Source organism: Lepidochelys kempii, chromosome 3, assembly GCF_965140285.1.
Source record: "Lepidochelys kempii isolate rLepKem1 chromosome 3, rLepKem1.hap1, whole genome shotgun sequence".
In the NCBI taxonomy this organism is placed as follows: domain Eukaryota; kingdom Metazoa; phylum Chordata; order Testudines; family Cheloniidae; genus Lepidochelys; species Lepidochelys kempii.
In genome coordinates this window covers 99,558,540-99,581,728 of record NC_136382.1, presented here as the reverse complement: position 1 = coordinate 99,581,728, position 23,189 = coordinate 99,558,540, and the positions used below count along the sequence as shown (strand labels likewise).

The 23,189-nt window shown below is 40.5% G+C and overlaps 1 protein-coding gene across 2 annotated transcripts in view; it reads right to left on the bottom strand.

The window, feature by feature from the left end:
* Positions 1-23,189, bottom strand: part of LAMA2 (laminin subunit alpha 2) — a 456,646-nt gene that overhangs the window by 290,163 nt on the left and 143,294 nt on the right. For both annotated transcript variants that reach the window (XM_073337269.1, XM_073337270.1), the window contains exon 4: positions 11,292-11,534. In XM_073337269.1, coding sequence (XP_073193370.1) covers positions 11,292-11,534 — 243 coding nt within the window. The remainder of the gene's footprint in view (positions 1-11,291; positions 11,535-23,189) is intronic.

Here is a 23,189-nt window from a genome sequence, read left to right as displayed (position 1 = left end):
AAACAATACCTCCTCCCACCCCACTGTCCTGCTGGTAATAGCTTATCTAAAGTGATCATCAGGTGGGCCTTTTCCAGCACAAATCCAGGTTTTCTCACCCTCCACCCCCCCACACAAATTCACTCTCCTGCTGGTGATAGCCCATCCAAAGTGACAACTCTTTACACAATGTGCATGACAATCAAGTTGGGCTATTTCCTGCACAAATCCAGGTTTTCTCACATCCCCCCCACCCCCATACACACACAAACTCACTCTCCTGCTGGTAATAGCTCATCCAAACTGACCACTCTTCAAGTTTAAATCCAAGTTAAACCAGAACATCTGGGGGGGGGGGGTAGGGAAAAACAAGAGGAAACAGGCTACCTTGCATAATGACTTAGCCACTCCCATACTCTATTTAAGCCTAAATTAATAGTATCCAATTTGCAAATGAATTCCAATTCAGCAGTTTCTCGCTGGAGTCTGGATTTGAAGTTTTTTTGTTTTAAGATAGCGACCTTCATGTCTGTGATTGCGTGACCAGAGAGATTGAAGTGTACTCCGACTGGTTTATGAATGTTATAATTCTTGACATCTGATTTGTGTCCATTTATTCTTTTACGTAGAGACTGTCCAGTTTGACCAATGTACATGGCAGAGGGGCATTGCTGGCACATGATGGCATATATCACATTGGTGGATGTGCAGGTGAACGAGCCTCTGATAGTGTGGCTGATGTTATTAGGCCCTGTGATGGTGTCCCCTGAATAGATATGTGGGCACAGTTGGCAACGGGCTTTGTTGCAAGGATAAGTTCCTGGGTTAGTGGTTCTGTTGTGTGGTATGTGGTTGTTGGTGAGTATTTGCTTCAGGTTGCAAGTACTACTGTCCTGTACTTATAGTACTACAGGACAGGCCTAACAAAGAAAATAACAGAACGCCACTAGCCGTCACCTTCAGCCCCCAACTAAAACCCCTCCAACGCATTATTAAGGATCTACAACCTATCCTAAAGGATGACCCAACACTCTCACAAATCTTGGGAGACAGGCCAGTCCTTGCCTACAGACAGCCCCGCAACCTGAAGCAAATACTCACCAACAACCACATACCACACAACAGAACCACTAACCCAGGAACTTATCCTTGCAACAAAGCCCGTTGCCAATTGTGCCCACATATCTATTCAGGGGACACCATCACAGGGCCTAATAACATCAGCCACACTATCAGAGGCTCGTTCACCTGCACATCCACCAATGTGATATATGCCATCATATGCCAACAATGCCCCTCTGCCATGTACATTGGTCAAACTGGACAGTCTCTACGTAAAAGAATAAATGGACACAAATCAGATGTCAAGAATTATAACATTCATAAACCAGTCGGAGAACACTTCAATCTCTCTGGTCACGCAATCACAGACATGAAGGTCGCTATCTTACAACAAAAAAACTTCAAATCCAGACTCCAGCGAGAAACTGCTGAATTGGAATTCATTTGCAAATTGGATACTATTAATTTAGGCTTAAATAGAGACTGGGAGTGGCTAAGTCATTATGCAAGGTAGCCTGTTTCCTCTTGTTTTTCCCTACCCCCCCCCCCCAGATGTTCTGGTTTAACTTGGATTTAAACTTGAAGAGTGGTCAGTTTGGATGAGCTATTACCAACAGGAGAGTGAGTTTGTGTGTGTATGGGGGTGGGGGGATGTGAGAAAACCTGGATTTGTGCAGGAAATAGCCCAACTTGATTGTCATGCACATTGTGTAAAGAGTTGTCACTTTGGATGGGCTATCACCAGCAGGAGAGTGAATTTGTGTGGGGGGGTGGAGGGTGAGAAAACCTGGATTTGTGCTGGAAATGGCCCACCTGATGATCACTTTAGATAAGCTATTACCAGCAGGACAGTGGGGTGGGAGGAGGTATTGTTTCATATTCTCTGTGTATATATAAAGCCTGCTGCAGTTTCCACGATATGCATCTGAGGAAGTGAGCTGTAGCTCACGAAAGCTTATGCTCTAATAAATTGGTTAGTCTCTAAGGTGCCACAAGTACTCCTTTTCTTTTTAAAAATAGGTACTATATTAGCTGTTTTCCAGTCATCTGGTACAGAGGCCCATTTAAACAATAGGTTACATACCACACTAGGTAGTTCTGCAATTCCATATATGCTTATGGAGCAGATATGGAGCTGAAGCATTATTTATACATAAAATTGTATACAATATAAGCCAGTGAATATATGTGGTTCCCACAATGAATAACTGTAGTTCTCTAAGTACCAATCAGCAGAACATGGTGACTATGAGAGAATGCATGATCAATACATGTCCTTTTATTTGTCTCCAGTATTCTCCTTCGGTTTGTCTGCCTTGCTGTCTCTGACATCTAACAGCTCCTTTCTAAATCCCTCTTATTTCCCTGCTCTATTTATGAAGAATCAATATTACATTAATACTGTACATCTGGCCACGGGTAGCATGCTTTTATCCATTATGCTGCAGACTTATCAAATTAAATGAGACAGTGAGAGTAAGTTGACACTGTTAAAGTAAATAACCCACTGTTTTAGTACTTATGACCCACTAAAGGTGTACATTTGGGCTGAAATGGCTCAGAATAGTGTAAGTAACTTTAATGGGTTAGAAAATAAAGTAGCTGTTTACAGATCCTAGGAAGGCCACTGTATGCTTAACTTTATCTACAGACAGGCATTTTGCTTCCAGCATGCTACTGATCTACTGCCACTGGCTCAGAAAGATCAGAGAAGAGATGTTAGGTTTGAACCAAAATGCCTGGCCTATGTGTTAGGTAATGGCAAATATGGCCAAAATCCATCTATGCCAGATTCCTATTCCCAGGCAGATAAGTTTTCCTTGCAAAAATACAGCTAAAGTTTCATAACTTTACAGATCCTGGAAATCAGCAAAGACTAGTACTAGCCACAGCTAAAAATATAAATGAGGGAAGGGTCACAGACCAGAGACAATGGAATACATCCCCAAAATTAAACCTTTCTGACTTAATTTTCTTCTTAATGAAAAGCATCTCTCACAAAGGTGTTAAGTATTTGTCAACAGCAATAATTCCCCCATCTCTACCAAAATATACTTGCTAGTGCCTGAAACTCTGAGTTCTCCCTTGCCAACTCCAGGTTCTTTAAGGAGCATGTAGCTTTCTGAATGCTTTTTTCCCCCATTAGTGGCACATTGTATACCGTATGTGGGTTTTTTTGGGGGGGAGGGGGAGATGAGTGTGTTCACACATGTGTTTTCTGGGCTGTGATACCATATTGGCTTTGTACTAGGTTACCAGTGACTGATGTTTGACAATCCTGACATAACTAATCTGAACATTGAAGCTTATACTGTCACGAAAAATGAAATAGAATATAGTAAAATTACAATGTGATGGAAAGCAGAAGAGCTTGCAATTATCCTAGTTAATTTGATTACTCTCTAGGTAACAGGGGGAGAGGGAAAGGAGAGTGACAGAAAAAAGAATATATATTATATTATTATTACTGTGAAAGGTTTAATTAAAAAGCATGCATCAGTGCCTAGCTAAATTGTTATTTCTCAGATTGCTTTTCCAGAGCAATGATGTCCATGTGAACTCATAGAGTTTAAGGCTGGAAGGGACGACCAGATCATCTAGTGTGGCCTTCTGTATATCACAGACCACCAGCGCCACCCCGCACCCACACACTAAATCCAACACCCAACATTAGACCAAAGTATGACAACGCAAAGGAGACTAAGCTAGTATGTGCCACTGGCAGAGAAAAGGGCACTGATAGCTGAGGTCCCCACAATGGCAGGGAAATGATTAACTGAGATGACCCCAGTGAGTGACCCGCACCCCACACTACAGACAAAGGTGAAACCCACCCAAAACCCCGACAATCTGACCTGGGGGAAAATTCCTTACCCATCCTCCATATTGACATAGAATAACAGGGTTGGAAGGGACCTCAGGAGGTCACCTAGTCCAACCCCCTGCTCAAAGCAGGATCAATCCCCAATTTTTGCCCCAGATCTCTAAATGGCCCCCTCAAGGATTGAACTCACAACCCTGGGTTTAAGCAGGCCAATGCTCAAACCACTGAGCTATCCCTGCCCCCAATGCTTAAACCCTGAGTATGTGAGCAAGAACCAGCCAGCCAAGCACCTGAGAGAGACTGCTCAGTACCACCTCAGAGCACTGGCAAACCTCATCCCGTGTCCCATCTCCAGCTGAAGCCATCTCTGATACTTTAGAAGAAAGAGACAAACAATTAGCCAGAATACATGTGCGGGGGAAAGGCAAAAGTAAAGTGATTGTGACTTATGCCTGGCTGTACTCTCCTCTGACTCTCAGAGAGCTGCAATATAACACAACGATTCCATTCTAGCAACTTCTTTCCATATTGGGCTCAAGTCAGTTGATCTGCCTTATACACACTTCTCTTCTACTGTGCACCACATAGTTAGGCTCTGCTTGAAAAACAGCTCCTCTGCCTTCCATGCCTAGTGCTGACCTATCAAGGTCATCGGTCTAACAGATCAGGTGTAAAAATGGCTCCCATTATGATAGCGGTCCAGGATAATAGGCAGGAGCCTAAACATTGTTGCCTTTCTGCTGCTCGGTCTAATGAAGAGGAGAAGCGGTAAGTGCAACGTGTACTAGGAACAGCCAGCTGTGTGGCTCTCCAGAATTAATACGGGTTTCAGAGTAGCAGCCGTGTTAGTCTGTATCCGCAAAAAGAAAAGGAGGACATGTGGCACCTTAGAGACTAACAAATTTATTTGAGCATAAGCTGAAGTGAGGTGTAGCTCACGAAAGCTTATGCTCAAATAAATTTGTTAGTCTCTAAGGTGCCACAAGTCCTCCTTTTCTTTTTGCAGCATTAATACGATTTCCCCTCAGCAGGAACCATTACATCTGAAAATTCATGCCCCCTGGGTGGGGCGGGGGTGTGTGTGGGACTTTAAGAAAGAGACTGAACAGTAATTATTCCTTGTGCAGGGTCTCTAGATCCAAACTGTCTTCTTTCCCCCAGTGGCTTGGCCTGCCATTAATACTAAGTGACCACGTCACCAATCCAAGGCATACCCACTCTCCATTCACAACAGAATCATTCCCAGCTCTGATTCCCTGATCCCATCTTCCTCATATACAAATCTGTGTGCCTTTTAAATGTGTAAATTGGACTAGCCTTTGCAATTTATATGCACTCTCAGCTATTCCCATTTTTATTAAACTTACTGCAGACTGATACTTTGAAACAATACTCAGGAAGACAGACTGTACCCACAGAGGGAGAGATATTTCTCCTTCTTGCAAGTTTGCTTAATTGTTCCCAGATGTTCTGGTTAAACTTGTATTTAAACTTGGAGCGTGGTCAGTTTGGATGAGCTATTGCCAGCAGGAGAGTGAGTTTGTGTGTGTGTGTGTGTGTGTGTGTGTGTGTGTGTCCGTGTCCCGGAAAAAAAAAGGGGGGGGGAGAAATCCTGGATTTGTGCTAGACATGGCCCACCTTGATTACCATGCACATTGTAGGGAGAGTGGTCACTTTGGATGAGCTATTACCAGCAGGAGAGTGAGTTTGTGTGTGTATGGGGGTGGGGGGGTGAGAAAACCTGGATTTGTGCTGGAAATGGCCCACCTTGATTATCATGCACATTGTAGGGAGAGTGGTCACTTTGGATGAGCTATTACCAGCAGGATAGTGAGTTTGTGTGTGTGGTTTTTGGAGGGGGGTGAGGGGGTGAGAGAACCTGGATTTGTGCAGGAAATGGCCCACCTTGATTATCATGCACATTGTGAAGACAGTTGTCACTTTGGATGGGCTATTACCAGCAGGAGAGTGAGTTTGTGTGTGGGGGGGTGGAGGGTGAGAAAACCTGGATTTGTGCTGGAAAAGGCCCAACTTGATGATCACTTTAGATAAGCTATTACCAGCAGGACAGTGGGGTGGGAGGAGGTATTGTTTCATGATCTCTGTGTGTATATAATGTCTGCTGCAGTTTCCACGGTATGCATCCGATGAAGTGAGCTGTAGCTCACGAAAGCTCATGCTCAAATAAATTGGTTAGTCTCTAAGGTGCCACAAGTACTCCTTTTCTTTTTGCGAATACAGACTAACACGGCTGTTACTCTGAAACCTAACATTAATCATATCTTCTGAAGAGCAGTTTTTCAGATCTCTTGTATGGGATCACAGTAAAGTGAACCAGGTAGTCAAATGGCTATTTGGATTTAGATTTCTTCATCACTGCCAAAGGAGAAATCTAAATTCAAATCCTATCTTCTCTTTTATAGAGTTGCCAAAGGCTGAAAGCCCAATGAGGAAGCATGCAGCCTCCTGGATGATGAGTTATCCCTCTTATTGCTTCACCAGTGACCCTGAATGCTTTTGGCACAGACCCTGAGTAGAGCTCTCTCCGCCCTTTTTCACTAGATTAGAGTTGCAAGCTCTGCTTGCAGAGACAATTGGTTATGTAGAAAATGGCAAAACAATTTATTTTCCTCTAAGTTTCTGCCTGTTCCCTATAATAGGCTTGAAACATCTGTCTGTGCTTGAGGGAATGTTTCTGTAGGTGGAGGTGAAAAGAGATGACTTCCCCATTTCGCTCCACCCCAAATCAAGCTGCAGCCCAGCAGAAAAGGTCATTTTTGATGAAAATGTCTAAAATATTTAATGAGTTACAGTGAGAGGCAGAAGCACCTCAGTTCCCATTCTTCTTCAGATTAACTTAGGAGCATCTAGCAAAGACTGACAGGATACAATGGGAAAATTTCATGTGTCTAAGCATAAAACGTACAGTATGTGACATTATACATGCCGTTTAAAACATCAAAATAGATGAAAACTCTATACAGTCCACAGAAAAATAAGTAAAAAAAATGAGGAGTACTTGTGGCACCTTAGAGACTAACAAATTTATTTGGGCATAAGCTTTCGTGAGCTAAAACCCACTTCATCGGATGCATGCAGTGGAAAAGACAGTAGGAAGATATATATACACAGAGAACATGAAACAGTGGGTGTTGCCATACCAATTGTAACAAGACTAATCAATTAATGTGGGCTATTATCAGCAGGAGAAAAAAAACTTTTGTCGTTTTAATCAGGATGGCCCATTTCAAACAGTTGACAAGAAGGTGTGAAAAACAGCATGGGGAAATAGTTTTTATTTTGTGTAATGACCCATCCACTTCCATTCTTTATTCAAGCCTAATTTAATGGTGTCCAGTTTGCAAATTAATTCCAATTAATTATTTTCTGCTGCATGCATCCGATGAAGTGAGTTTTAGCCCACAAAAGCTTATGCCCAAATACATTTGTTAGTCTCTAAGGTACCACAAGTCCTCCTTGGTTTTTTTTGTTTTTTTTGTTTTGTTTTTTTGCTGATACAGACTAACACGGCTACCACTCAGAAGAATAAGTGGCACTAAGATAATGTTCCCGAGACCAATATCTACCTAATAGAATCAAACAGAAGTCCAGGCATTGGTTACAGTCGAGAAAAACAAGAAAGTGATTGCAGTAAAAAAGGAACAAATTAGATGTAAATAATAGACTTCTGTGCTGGGGAAATGAAGCAAAAAATCACTATGTTAACTATTAATTTTTAGTTCTCAGACTAATGATGATCTGAGGAAATCAAAAGTAATAATCCCAGCAAGGAAAGATGGAAATGTCATGAAACCAAAAGGGACATGGGCTAATTCTTATGGCCCTCTCCCCACACTAAAACATGGCAGTCACAGAACTCCTCATATGTCCCCCAGATATATTTTTAGTTTCCTGACTGATGTCAAACAAATTAACATTAAATCAAGGAACCTGCTTTATAAAAACAATAAAGAACATGTCATCCTCTAATATATATGTGAAAGAAATCCTCATCTGATAATATTTAAGATATTGGAAGATATATTTTCATACTGAAAATAAGCTTTCACCATACTGCAGGTCTGTTCATGTATTGATGTTCTTTGAGAAACATGCAGTAACCAAAAACAAAATGTCACAGTCTTTGCAGTGGAGTGTGACTAACATTCTACCTTTCCTACAAGCCATAAGTCCCAATGACTTCAGAATGTGTGGTGGATTTGACTGTTTCAGTGGTATCAATGCATTTACTTAAGTCAACATTTTTCAGAGTGCTATTCAAATAGAGCTGATCAAGTAACTAATTTAATTGATTTCGCCCATTTTATTGTTCATAAAATGTTCTTGAGCAGGTTTTGATTTTCTCAAATTTATTTGTTAAAAAAATTAGTCACTGAATCATCTCTGTAAATAATTCTTGCCCTGTAGAGTGATTGTTTACAAGCACCTGATTGTAAAGAATCTGTTATATGAAATTCAGCTGTGTTGGTTAGGTTGGCTTGAAGACAAGTCATGTGGTACTGTTTCTATTCCCTGATTGGCTGAGAATATATCTTAGAAACTTCTTTCTGGAGCAAATACCATGTTAATGAATTCCAGATATGCATTTTGATTAATATAGCTAATAATTACTTAAAATTGCCATTTCTATTAATATTATCATCAATAAACTCATTGACTAAAATATATGTATATATTAGATAACGTTCACTAAAAGGGCTCCAACACAGGAGTTTCTCCCCTCTAATTTGCCCGGTTTTAATTTCAAATGTTGCTATGAACAAATGTGTAATACCAGAGCATGTATCTGACTTTGGCAGTGTCTTGTAGATCCATACACATCCTGCACGTAGTCAGGCTTGATGATGAGTACACACTGTCTGAAAATCAGGCTCCTTCAAGGTATCCCAAGCAGGTCACCAAGATATGAAGATACCCACAATCACTAGTCATGCATGCAAATCTTGGCTTTCAGTAACTAGTATATAAATCACAGTTCTACACTGAAAGTGAAATAAGTAATGCACATATTTAGCTCTGCTGAAAGACCAGGGTCCAATCAAATCTTCTGCAATGTAAGATATGGCTAACTATGATGTCTGTATGGATTTCTATTTTATTGTTTCTCACCTCATGTGTGTTTTGACCGAATATTAAAAAACTGACTGTGGCTGCCATTTATTTCATAGTGCTGTCTGTACTAATAAAACAGATAAGATTGACGTTACACCTATGGTAACAGGTTTGTGTAGGTTACAGGTTATGTTTATTAATTTACATGGAATCAAACTCTTCCAATGATTGTGAAAACTCCACTTGATGGTCTCCACTGGAGATAGTTGACTTTCCATATAGATCTGCATCACGGAAGGATACTTTAAAAGTGTGAGATAAGTTTCCAGAGGGATGTTTTTATTATCATGCCTCCAGTGGACTAGAGTTTTTGGATAAGAATTTGCTTTAGCTGGACATTATGCTGAATACATTCCTTGTTCAAACCAAGTCTCCTTTTCTTAAAATCAGAGCCCTGTTTAAGTATCATAATCACTGGTATGTGTTCTTTATGAGCTTTGATGCAACATCCCAATCTAACAACACATGGAACCCAAAAAGAAAAGGAAGACTTGTGGCACCTTAGAGACTAAGAACTAAAGCAAGTGCTTAACTTTAAGCATGGGCTAAGTTCCATTGAAGTCAATAAGACTTAATTAAGCATGTGCTTACAGTTAAGTACATACTTAAGTGCTTTACTGAACTGGGGCCCTTCGTTACTTAGGAGTCCATAGTTCACTGAAACCAGTTTAATCCACGTTAAGGACATAAGGAGGCATGGATCTGATTGAACAATTTCATTCACAGGACAGCAGAAGATTGGAGTCAAGATTTGCCTGCAAGTCTCAGAAGAGAATTATGCCCTTAAAGAAAGAGAATGAATTTAAATCAACTGAGATGCTGAAAGGGTTCTGGTGGCATTAGTTTTAACTATACAAATGTTCTCACCAAAGGAAACTGTCTGAAATGTCTATCTTAGTAAAATTGCTGCTTCAAATCCCCTATTCACTCCCTGGACTTACTCATAAATATTTTAGAAATATGACATCTGTACACACACAGTTTTTAGCACTGTCATTTGCATAGCCAAGTGTTACATTTTACATGTGTACACTCTACTTCATGTGAAAAGAGAACACAAATGGTGTCTATGTCTTGAGTTGTATCTTGTGTGTATCCGATTCCACATGCTAGAAGGGCAGATTCGGGTCCTTTTGAAAATTTCCTTGCAAGAAATTGTGTACATTTTCATGCCTACATTTATATGTATTATTTCTGAAACTGCATTAGAAATGGCTGTTTCCATGCCTCAACTCCCAATTTGCACAGATAATCATGGTACTTGCACACAGAAATATAAGCTTGCAAATACACAAATTCTTCAATGCAGACCTCCAGCCTCCCAGTTTCACAGTTCAAGCCACTGTGTCTCTAGACAGATAGCATTTTGAGAGCTCAGAAACATGCATGTTCTGAGTATTGTCCAGAATTGTGAAAAGTTTGCTGACAGCAGTCCTGACTGCAGCATGTCAGGAAGCTGTGGGCCTTGAAATGTAAACTACTGAAAAAAAAATACAATAAAGTCACCCATAACTAGGAGCTATGTCATTCTGTTCATAAAAAAAAATCTAGCAGGGATATGTAGTGAGGTGCATAGTTGAAGTGAAATAGGCATGGAGTATGAAAGAAGAAAAGCTGAAAGTTCAGAAGCTCCACAAACTCAAGAACAGTTTTGGTTTAAAAAAAAAAAAAAGCATGAGATTTTGAATGGTAGTCAGGAATTACTCAGCAATCACAGTCAGTACAGTAAGAGAAAAATATCCCACCCTGTGACTAATGTACACCAAAATGTGTTGCCTAAAATCTATTCCATATCCAACTGTCATTTTATTTTTGTGAATTATCAGGATGTGAGTAAGATTAATAAATATGAACATTTATTTTGTGAAAAATATAAATTTTTTGCCACTTAAATAAGAAAAAGGAAGGGGAAAGTGGCTTACAGCTGCAAGTGGTATATTTAAATGCAGCAAGTGAAATCATAACCCCCCTGAAGTCAATGGGAGTTTCGCCCAGTATCTTTCTCTGCTTCTTATTGGAATTGTTGCCTATCTTAACTACAAAGGAGTTGCCTGCAAGTACTAGAGATTAAGGACCACAGAGTTCCTTCACACTGCATGTGTTTATTAGTGAGTATTTCTCCCTGTTTAATGGGGTATATGGCAACCTCTATTGATGCACATATAAGAAAAGAGCTCCATCCTTCATATATAAAGCCTATACAAAAACATTGTCTGCACAAGGCATATACTTATCAATTAAGCAAAACAATATTTCTGTTGGCATGTTGGCTGCAGTATATTTCCCATCTTACCTCTCCATTCTCCAGTGGGTGGATCTTGGAGTAAAACGAAGTGCATATAACTTCATCATCTTTTGCATAGGATGGAGGCCCTCTGCGGGGATGAATGTTGTAACGTGTCAGGCATTCTGTGTCTGTTATGGCATAATATTGCCATGGCTGATAGTTAACACCATCCAGTGAACGCTCCAAAATCCAGTTCCCAGGTCGAGGCGCATTAGCTGCTTTCACAATAACATATGCAATCTGGAATACCTGGAGAACAAATTAAAAATACAAGTAAATGTATATTTATATATTCATTTTCTGCCAAAGTAAAAAAGCTAAATATAGTCAATTCTCATCTGAGAATTTTTCCCTGAAAATGAAAGAAGGCAACACCTTGCAGTGAAACTCTTTGACCGTGAAAATATCCCTTCTCCAGTAACATTTCTGCAAGACAGAAATTCCACTGTGGCAGCACAGACTTTTGGAAGTGTGATAAAAAATAATCCTCCAGATTCAATCTAACTCACTAGAGAATTGCCAAACTTCTCCTTCAGTTTCATTTGAAATATTGAAAATTTTATCTTTGTATATGGTATTTACATTCGTACAATTTACTATATTATATAGCAATATATGCATATAAACGTTCATTTGAGCATATATACACACACACCTTTTGTAACAGTTACCCATTTCCCAAACTCAATTGTGATTTTCTCTCTCATGTGAAACTCTGTGGTTAAGACAATAGTGGGTAATCATGTCACATGAAATTTCTCCATAAAACATTTCTGGCCACATCACATGGCTTCTGTACAGCTGCCATAAATAAGCCTTATAGAGATACATGAAATGTCACTATAAACAGAATAATAGCATGTAATCAACACTTATTATTGTCTGCTTCATCTGCCTTTCCAGTTAATGTACAAGGTTTTTTCCTGCTAGCCTGCTTGCTGGGATTTGAGCCACAAACAATAGCTACATTTGTAGCTCCAGAACAACATTTGCTAATGCTGCAGCATCTTCTCCCCTAATAACATACAGATACCACAGTACTAACAGTGAAGCAGAGGAGTGAGAGCATAGGTCCCTGTTAGAAGGGATGAATGTACAGTGAATTAATAGTTAGACTCGCCTTTCTATGAGGTAGTGCCATGAGCACCTACAGAAGGAGGCCGGAGGGAGAATATTGCACTAATTTCTGGCTTAATGGTTTCAGTGTTGGATTTGGGAAAGTGACTGTGAAGAACATATATGACAAAAAATTATCAGATCTACACCTCAACTCCATCATTCTGCCCTCCAGGCACATACCAAGAACAAAATAGTTAAGATCCACAGCACAGAATTCTGCCCTCTGTGAAGCCCAAGTATTAACAATGCTTGCAGATCTTTGGGATGGGACTAGGGGCAGGCAAGAGAAGCTCCCTGCTCTCTTCCCTCTTAAGAAGAAGCTCCTGCAGTATCTACAAGCACCATGCTGTCACAGCACTTGCCGTCTGGTTTTCAACTTGAAAAACATGCATAAGGGAGTGGATTTGTTGAGGGTTGCTTTAGGTGGTGAGTATTAGTGTGTCCACTCACGGCATGAGAACTTGGTTATGAACACTTTTTTTGGTGGACATATATCAGTATATAAACCAACAAAACCCTGAGCTAGGAAAGACTAACCACACTATTCATTGCTCTCATTCAATCACTCTCCTCCTATTTCATACATGCCCTTTACTCTCTTCATTGTTCCCACTTACTGACGGATTGAATTGCAGCCATAAATTACAGCCACACCGGATCACACTAACATATGTCATTTACTGCAAACAGTCTAAGACAGTTTAAAAATAGCTAAACTTTATTTTCTCCCCTCACAAAATTATGCTGTTTGGAAAGAAACAATCTAATTGGAGAGCTCAATAATTTTTTTTAAAACATTGTATTGTAATTGTTGAGAAAAAACTGCATTGTCTAGGAGACTGTTTCTGATATATTTGTACAGAAAGTTATTTTGGATTTTTTTGCATGGGTAGTGGCTCCATTGAACTAAATAATTTCATATTACACTAATATGTCTGATCTAGTCCAGCCATGTAAACTTTTTTGGCTCAAAACATCCAGTCCAGAGATCTCACTGTGATATATTCCTAATAAATACTTTAGTATTTGAGTTTATACTCGAAGCTCAGATATTAGGACAACAGCAGAATGGCTGAAATCTGTGCAATCGCACTGAAATACAGGATAACAAATGGGAGGAGCAGTGTTTGGTCTGACAACCCTAGAGTATTCACTGAAAAACAGAGATGGACGAGGAGTATTTTCTACTGTTGAATACTATCAAGCTCCAATATCATCATTGCTCAAATAGATGTTCTCGTCGCTGCAAAACCTGCTGCCAGTGTTCACTTTACGCTCTCAGTTGTGTTGGGCTCTGCAGGGCTCACGAGAATAAAGGAAAGTAAAAAGCTGCTTTTACAACTAAAGTAAGCAGACTTGTTGTGTATGAAGGTTCCATTTTTATAGTCACTCCAGATTGGAACCATACTTTAATAAGGATCCTGTGTAACTGCAGAAGACTTATCCTAATTCCTTTCTTTTGTAGTCCATTGAGATATTGTACATTATGGATGAATTATCAGTTGATTACATATCTTTTGGTTTTGTTTATTTTTGTTTATCTGTGTTAAGAAAAATACAATAAAGTTTTAAAGAAAATATAAAGGGAAAGAAAATAAACAGTTGAGATGCTGCAGCTCATGGAATTTTTTTTCTCAACTTAAGAAAACACTTTAGAGTGTAGTACATAAAGATTCATTTTTAAACACACACTAGTTAGAGTTTTCAGCTGACCCAGAGCATTGTCTCTGTCTTGCCTTTGATTTGAGAATTCCAAAAGTAGCTTTTGAAATTATGCCAAATTATTTACATTCCATAGAGTTATGAATCACATTCCATTTTTCTAATTCATGTCTCCATTCATCAGCTGACCCCAAAGAGGGTGTCTTTGTAATAAAACAAGATTATTCCTTCAGTCTGGGCCATGCAATAGAATAGGAAAGCCAAACTTGGGAACTAAATGAATTTTTTGATCCCCACAAAAGAGTATGGACTAAATGGTCCCATTTAGACACAAACATGCATTGAGAGAGTTGTGGAACTGCACATCAGTAGGAGTTCAGGGAGAAACAGTTTCTTTTGGGCAGGCTGGTAATGCTACAATAGGCACCATTAAAATGTAAATGTTCAGTATCAGATCCCTCAGTTGCTGTAAGTCAATAAAGCTCCATTGATCAACACCAGCTGAAAATAACACCCTTATGGTGGTAAATTCCTCGCTTTGGTACAGATTCCAAACATGCTAACAACAAAAAATGGAATAGGGATAATGGGGTGGCTGAATGATTTTTCAATCATTCTTAGGTCTTGTCTATATTAGAGAAGTTACAAGATTTCCCACCCCCTCAAAATGATTGAAGAGTACCCTTACCCATACACACACGAAAGCGCTTCGTCTGATTGTTGGGGAGGCAAGCAAGTTACATTATAACTGTCTCGATGGAAGAACCACAGTAGCCAGGGAATTTTCAGTGCATAATGTGGGGTGAATGGCAAGAGACAGGACTGGGGAAGATTTTGAGGGGGGTACTGTAGGGGACTGGTGGGGTGTGACAAGATGGGTAGCTGAGAGGGAACTCTCAGCCAGTGAATAAAGGAGGTTTTCCAGTTCAGGGAGCTGTCATCTTTGTCAAAGATGACGGCCACTCCACCTGAATTAGTGTAAGGCTCTCCTGGTGTGGGTGCAACCTTACCTTAGTGGACAAACTTGTCAATGGTGCTTCAGTTAGCACAATACAACCAACTGGAACTCAGCGACTGAGTGCTCTAATACAGATAAAATCTAAAGTATCTTTGAGCTTTACTGCACTTATGTCACATTGTCACCATGTTTATTTCACAATGACACAAAAAGTGAACCAGTTCTGCTAGCTGGAGTCAAAATTCTTAGTAAAATGAGCTTGTTCCCATAGGGTATTTCATGAAATAAATCTTTCTGTTTTGCTTTTTGATTGGATCAGTAGGCTGATACGTGTAAATGATATCATAATAGCTCAATCTTAGAGCATATCTCTTTTTACACAAGTCCAATGGAGTACAACAGGTAATCAAAGTTTGCCAATCTGAATGTGAAAAAAGAGCAGAGCAGTACCAAACTGCCTAGTGGCGTATAGCAGCCAATTAGCACAGCAGCCACTGTACAGCTGGAACTGTTCCCAGTTACTTCATTCATGTGACTATAACATAATTAGTAGGGGAATACTCTAAATAGTCCTCTGAGCCTTTCCCAAATTATGGACAGAATGGGCCTCATGATGAGATACAAAATGAGTCTTGGGTCTCATTTTCATTGCTAATTATCTCAGCAGCAAAGTCTTCAAAACACACATTGAGAAAAACATTTCCATATGTTATAGCACTGTCTCTTCTGAAGAATGGCTCAGAAGATATAGGAAAGTGTATCCTATTGTACAGGATAATTCGCTACACTAATATTATTCAGATTGTGCTGAAGTGAATCATTAATCTGCATAAGGTTAGCCATTGAAGCAGGAATTTCCTTGTGTGTTACTCCCACCTTCTCTTCTATTTCAAAAATAAATTCATCAGCTAATAGCAGTTTTTTGTAATTTAGAATAGCATCACAAATTAAATACAGTATTGACCAATTATATAGAATATTGCCCAACATCTCAGAACCTAATTCTGAAAAACAGGGTTAATGTCTCAGAGTTATACCAACAATCTGGGGCAAAAAGTTTCTTTACTTGTTTCTTTACTGTTATAATTCTCTCTTTAATTTTTGTTCTATACATCAATCAGGTAAACTGTAACATATATGTGGCATTCGGAATTTGGACAAAGGTTTATATTCTTATTTAGATGCTTAAGATGTATGAACATTGTCATAAATATAAAGGGAAGGGTAAACCCCTTTGAAATCCCTCCTGGCCAGGGGAAAGCTCCTCTCACCTGTAAAGGGTTAAGAAGCTAAAGGTAACCTCGCTGGCACCTGACCAAAATGACCAATGAGGAGACAAGATACTTTCAAAAGCTGGGAGGAGGGAGAGAAACAAAGGGTCTGTGTGTCTGTCTATAGTCTGTCTTGGCCGGGGATAGACCAGGAATGGAGTCTTAGAACTTTTAGTAAGTAATCTAGCTAGGTATGTGTTAGATTATGATTTCTTTAAATGGCTGAGAAAAGAACTGTGCTGAATAGAATAACTATTTCTGTCTGTGTACCTTTTTTGTAACTTAAGGTTTTGCCTAGAGGGGTTCTCTATGTTTTGAATCTAATTACCCTGTAAGGTATCTACCATCCTGATTTTACAGGGGGGATTTCTTTATTTCTATTTACTTCTATTTTTATTAAAAGTCTTCTTGTAAGAAAACTGAATGCTTTTTCATTGTTCTCACATCCAAGGGTTTGGGTCTGTGGTCATGTCATAAATATAAAGGGAAGGGTAAACCCCTTTGAAATCCCTCCTGGCCAGGGGAAAGCTCCTCTCACCTGTAAAGGGTTAAGAAGCTAAAGGTAACCTTGCTGGCACCTGACCAAAATGACCAATGAGGAGACAAGATACTTTCAAAAGCTGGGAGGAGGGAGAGAAACAAAGGGTTTTGTGTGTCTGTCTGTAGTCGTCTTGGCCAGGGACAGAACAGGAATGGAGCCTTAGAACTTTTAGTAAGTAATCTAGCTAGGTATGTGTTAGATTATGATTTCTTTAAATGGCTGAGAAAAGAATTGTGCTGAATAGAATAACTATTTCTGTCTGTGTATCTTTTTTGTAACTTAAGGTTTTGCCTAGAGGGGTTCTCTATGTTTTTGAATCTAATTACCCTGTAAGATATCTACCATCCTGATTTTACAGGGGGGATTTCTTTATTTCTATTTACTTCTATTTTTTATTAAAAGTCTTCTTGTAAAACACTGAATGCTTTTTCATTGTTCTCAGATCCAAGGGTTTGGGTCTGTGGTCACCTATGCAAATTGGTGAGGCTTTTTATCCAACATTTCCCAGGAAAGGGGGAGTGCAAGTGTTGGGAGGATTGTTCATTGTTCTTAAGATCCAAGGGTCTGGGTCTGTAGTCACCTAGGCGAATTGGTGAGGCTTTTTACCAAACCTTGTCCAGGAAGTAGGGTGCAAGGTTTTGGGAAGTATTTTGGGGGGAAGGACGCGTCCAAACAGCTCTTCCCCAGTAACCAGTATTAGTTTGGTGGTGGTAGCGGCCATTCCAAGGATAACGGGGGTAATATTTTGTACCTTGGGGAAGTTTTGACCTAAGCTGGTAAAGATAAGCTTAGGAGGTTTTTCATGCAGGTCCCCACATCTGTACCCTAGAGTTCAGAGTGGGGGAGGAACCTTGACAGGTCACCTATGCAAATTGGTGAGGCTTTTTATCCAACATTTCCCAGGAAAGGGGGGGTGCAAGTGTTGGGAGGATTGTTCATTTTTCTTAAGATCCAAGGGTCTGGGTCTGGAGTCACCTAGGCAAATTGGTGAGGCTTTTTACCAAACCTTGTCCAGGAAGTGGGGTGCAAGGTTTTGGGAAGTATTTTGGGGGGAAAGACGCGTCCAAACAGCTCTTCCCCAGTAACCAGTATTAGTTTGGTGGTGGTAGCGGCCAATCCAAGGACAAAGGGTGGAATATTTTGTACCTTGGGGAAGTTTTGACCTAAGCTGGTAAAGATAAGCTTAGGAGGTTTTTCATGCAGGTCCCCACATCTGTACCCTAGAGTTCAGAGTGGGGGAGGAACCTTGACAAACATAATCAACCTAATTCCGCAAAATTGTGTGGATAAATCTAAGCATTGTTTTCCTATTCATAATTAATTTTTAATCCTTATAGTTACAAAAATATCCTCCTAAACTTAACACTAACATTGTTTATAGTCAGTTCCTCTTCCTGAATTTACAAACAGGCAAACTAAAACAATTCTGATAGGTATGAACTACCCATTCATCTCAATGATGCATTAACTCTGGAATGTAATAATAATAAATGGGATGTCAATATTGTTAACTGTTTATCTGCTGATCATTTTACAAGAAACATGTACTAATGCTGGATGCAGTGGTGGATAATGAACCAGGGCAAATGGATGTTGTCCAGGGTTGGTGAGGTGGGGAATGAGGAGGACTTCAAGCCACTGTTCCTGCCTCTATTGCTCTTTTCTCCCCTCCAAAATATTATATACATAAGTAACTTCCTGTCCTATCCATAAAGGGACAGCAAAGAAGGAATTTATTTGGTCTATGAGTCAGTAGAAATAACTACACCTCTGTGCTAGGTTCTAGCATCTGACAGAATGTGTCAATAAAAAAAAAGCATGCACTTCTAAGGCTGTCTACACTCGTGTGAAGGTTCTACACGATACCTTGTTGAAAACAGAAAAAAATTATTTGTCAGCATCCTTTCTTTTTATTCCATTCAGTCTCTTCTTGCAGGAATATGCAGCCAATACAGTAAATTTCTCATATTGATGTATGTTGGGGTTATGAACGTTTGTAAAGTGAAAAAAATTCTGGGACTTCAGTATTTAAGTTGCCCATATCCCAAAACTTGAGATTTCTCTCAAGCAGCAACACACATGAGCTCATGAAGCAACTCAGCCTGGAGCCAGTGGATCAGGGCTGGTAGTAGTAGCATTTCCTGTTCCCATTGTCACAGAATGCCTTGCAGAGGACCTTTACTTCTGAGGACATGGGAAGAGTAGACACCTCACACTGATTAAAACGGAGGGACTAGTCCAAGCCCAGATGATACTTTGATGATGAGTGATATTGAAATGCATACATTAGTAAGAGAGGATCTCAGAGCCAGCTGCAGAAGGATGTAGCTGGTGTGAGAGAGTAGGGAGTCCTCAGATGAATAATATTATTCTAATAGTCAGATTTTGTGTACCGAACATCACCCATGCATCAGGAAATCCAAATATAATCATGAAATATAATGAAATTAATATAATGCCAATTCCTGTACTACACAGGTAGTTTCATATCCATATTTTAAAATCATCATTAACAGTGTATACTGGTTTCTTTGTATGCAGAATATCACGTCCCTCCACTGGATGAAGTATTAGACCTGCAGTGATTGTCATGTTGTAATAGTCTTGCTTTCTAATGGCTTTTACATCTGAAAGAAATACTAAGTCCAACTGCTGCTGATAGCTATTAAGCAGATTTTTCATTAGTACATGGTGTAGCAGCTCATGCTTTTGAAGACTGCCATCATGCATTCAGTTCCCTCCACCCCATGTAGGCAGTCATTTGTCGGTTTTGGCGTGTGGTCAGAGACTGTTACAAGAGTTTAAATCATGTGCCTCTTTCATTTCTGATAGAAGATAGGAATCTTTGACATCAGAATTTTTAAAATAGTGGATATTTTAAAATATTAGCAGCTTTCCTCATGTCAGCAACTTTTAAAACTCTAAAGCCCAATTCAGATGTGGAAAAGAAACTAATTTAAGAATAGCATTTCTCTCAACTCCTCAAGCTGCCATGTAAATTTCTATCTAACACTTTGTCATGAGAGAGACAGCCACATCACTTTCAAACATTCTGCTCTCACAGTCAGAGAAGCTATAATTGAAAATGCCAGCATGGGGGAAAAGATGCTTAGTAGGAGTCAACTAATATCAATTTAGAGAACCAAACAGCTCCCTACCATGCTGTAGTTTGCCTTCTAATGAGAGTATCTCTCTCCTGCTCATCGGAGTTGCTGCCAGCTGAAATGGGGAGCTTGGGCTAAAAGCACATGCTTGATTCCAAGGTAGTTTCTCCTAATGTGACAGACTTCACTAGTTACAACTGACCAGGGTGGGACTCTTTGTCCTGTTAAAATCTCATGAAGAGAGTATCACAGAGTGTCAAGGTGCCATTGAACAGATTTTGGGGGCAAATGTGGGAAAAGCTTTGACATAGTGAACCCCAAAAATCCAAGTCAGAACATTGATATCTGTAAATCTATCCATTTTCCAATTAGAAATTGTATTTATCTTCCTCATGAAACAATAATATTCACTCATATGGACATCTCAATTCTGTTCAATCAATAAAATCAAATGTATCGTATTTGGGAAATGTACCCTAAAGAAGAGTATAAAAATGCCTTTATTCCCTGTTCCAGCTTTCTCCACAGCCACCACCTTTAACCACCAGAGAAACCACAGATCCTCTAAAAGCCATGTTCTTCTTCAGAAAACTAGATACTTTACTAAAATAACAGCTCTCACATTTTGATCATGTTCTAAGCAGCAGAGCAACAGAATTCATCTCCTTATTGTAACATGTAAAGGGGACGTCTACTACAACAAAACAAAACAAACAAAAAAGCACTCTGTGAAAAGCCAAAGCACCGCAGAACTAGACCTGACTCCCAATCTGCCCAGCTGCTGAATACTTAGAGACACATTCAGCTGAGTGAGGAGCCAGCAGTAAGTGCCAGCATAGTTTCTGGCAGCCTCAATTCTTTGTGATTCTCTCTACTTTCTGAACTTGCTGCTTAGTTGTCAAAGCCTATAAAGGATTGGTTGCCTTCTCTGGACAACATTTGCTACTTCTTGTCTTTAGCCTTTACCACACCAGAGTTTAGGGTCAAAGTTAGTCTTTCCCAGTCACTTCCCCTGTAAGACAGTGGGAGAAAGCAACTTACATTTCTTCATTTCCTATGGCTCTACATTTCTTTCCCTGGAGAAAACAAACAAAAGGAAGTATTTTTTTCACACAACACAATCAACCTGTGGAACTCCTTGCCAGAGGATGTTGTGAAGGCCAAGACTATAACAGGGTTCAAAAAAGAACTAGATAAATTCATGGAGGATAAGTCCATCAATGGTTATTAGCTAGGATGGGCAGGGATGGTGTCCCTAGCCTCTGTTTGCCAGAATTTGGGAGTGAGCATCGGGGATAGATCACTAGATCATTACCTGTTAGGTTCACTCCCTCCGGGGCACCTGGCATTGGCCACTGTCAGAAGACAGGATACTGGGCTGGATGGACCTTTGGTCTGATCCAGTATGGCCGTTCTTATGTTCCTATCACTTTCAAGAAAGACAGTCTGGAATGTTTTTTTTTCCCCACAAACCAGAACTGCACTCACAGTGGGGTATAGCGGGAAGAAGGGGTGCTAATTTTGGGGCCAGTCCAGCTCCCAAGACAATGGGAGTTTTCATGTACTTTAACGGAAGTTCCACTGGGGCCCTCTCACCTACTTCATTCCAAAGTGAGCTATCTGTATGCTTGAGGAGCTGGTCGTGATGGCAGCAATTCTACAGGTGCCATTTGAAACACTGATCAGGAGTTCCAGTTATTTACAATGCCACTCTCAATCTCAGCACTGATTACAGAGCCAACCCTTCAACAATGAATATCATTTAGATTCCAGTGATGACTCAAAATACCATCAATAATATTCCCCACTTTAATATATGCTTTATTTCCACCTTAGGAACCTTAATATTAATATTGAAACAAATAAAGCTATTTTGGTCAGATAAAGGTACAATATGCACTAAGATATCTTCCCCAAAGAAAGCCTAATTTTCTCACTGAAATTGTTTAGGATTTGCTTTATGTACAAGTGACAGCAAGTTCGCGCAACATTAAACAGTTTTATGAATGTGAAGTCTAAAAATTGTATTCATTTTTATGATTTCTGTACTTTTCTATTCAGTGGAAAAAAAATTATATTAATAGTACATAAACAAATGTTTATTTTTAATCTGAGGTGACACCCATCTGTTACCCACTTTGGAAAGAAGGATACAACACATGTCTGTGAAACTGCTGTACCACTGAGCAGAAAGCAACTTTATCTAAGGGACTGTTGCCACCTTACTAACATTCAGTGGGGGTGTTTTAGTTGCTAGCTCCCAGAACTAAAAAGGGGGAAGGGTCGATGGGGAATCAGGATCCTGAGACTGAAAGCCCCCAGGAACAATGGGGAGAGGCCAATGCTCCAGGTCAGCCTGAATGACAGGGCGAGCAGGCTAATCAGGGAGTCAGGAGGCCAGGGAGGTCCCATCCTCCATGAGAGCTGGAAATTGCGTGGGTCAGACAGAGTGGGGCCCAGCTAAGGAGAAAGCAAGGGCCCGAGCTGAGCTAGGGAGCAGGGCTGGGCCAGATCCAGAGAGAGCACACCCTGTCCTGGGAGCAGAGCTGCAGCCCCAAAGCCAGAGGCACAGCCCAGAGAGAGCAGACTTGCCCTGGGAAGTAAGCTGCAGCAACCAGAGCCAGAGGGGCCAGAAAAGCAGCCCAGGAAGCAGGTCAGTGCTGGGAGCAGAGTCACAGAAGCAGCCTGCAGAGCAGACCTGTCCTGGGAGCAGAGCTGCAGCAACCAGAGGCAGAGGGGCCAAAGAAGCAGCCCGGGAGCTGGAGGCAGAGCAGCAGCAGCACTGAGACTGAGTGGTGCAGCTGGGGCTGGAGCAGTCTGGAGCTGGGTGTGGTGAGCAGCTGGGGAGAGCGAGGGGGACCCTGGGCAGCGGGCCCAGCACAGGGAGACGCCTCAGCCAAGGGGCTCTGCAGGCCAGGCTTGGATCGTAACCCCGACAGGACGGGGGCGACACTGGGAAGAAGGGTCCTACCACTTAGAGCCTGAGAGCGTGTGGCCACCACCAGAGCAAGTGTCCAACCCACAGCATCCCTACAGCACAGCCAGGGCCTGAGAAGAAGGCCTGGGACGTACAGGGAACAGACTGTGAACTGCCCGGACATTCCAGAGACACTGTTTGTGATGTTCCCTGCCACAGAGCGGGTTGATGTGTTTCCTTTAACCTTTCTCATTATTCCTTATTCTTTTTAAAATTAATTGTTGATTAAATAACTTGCATTTGCTTTAACTTGTATGTAATGGTCAGTGGGT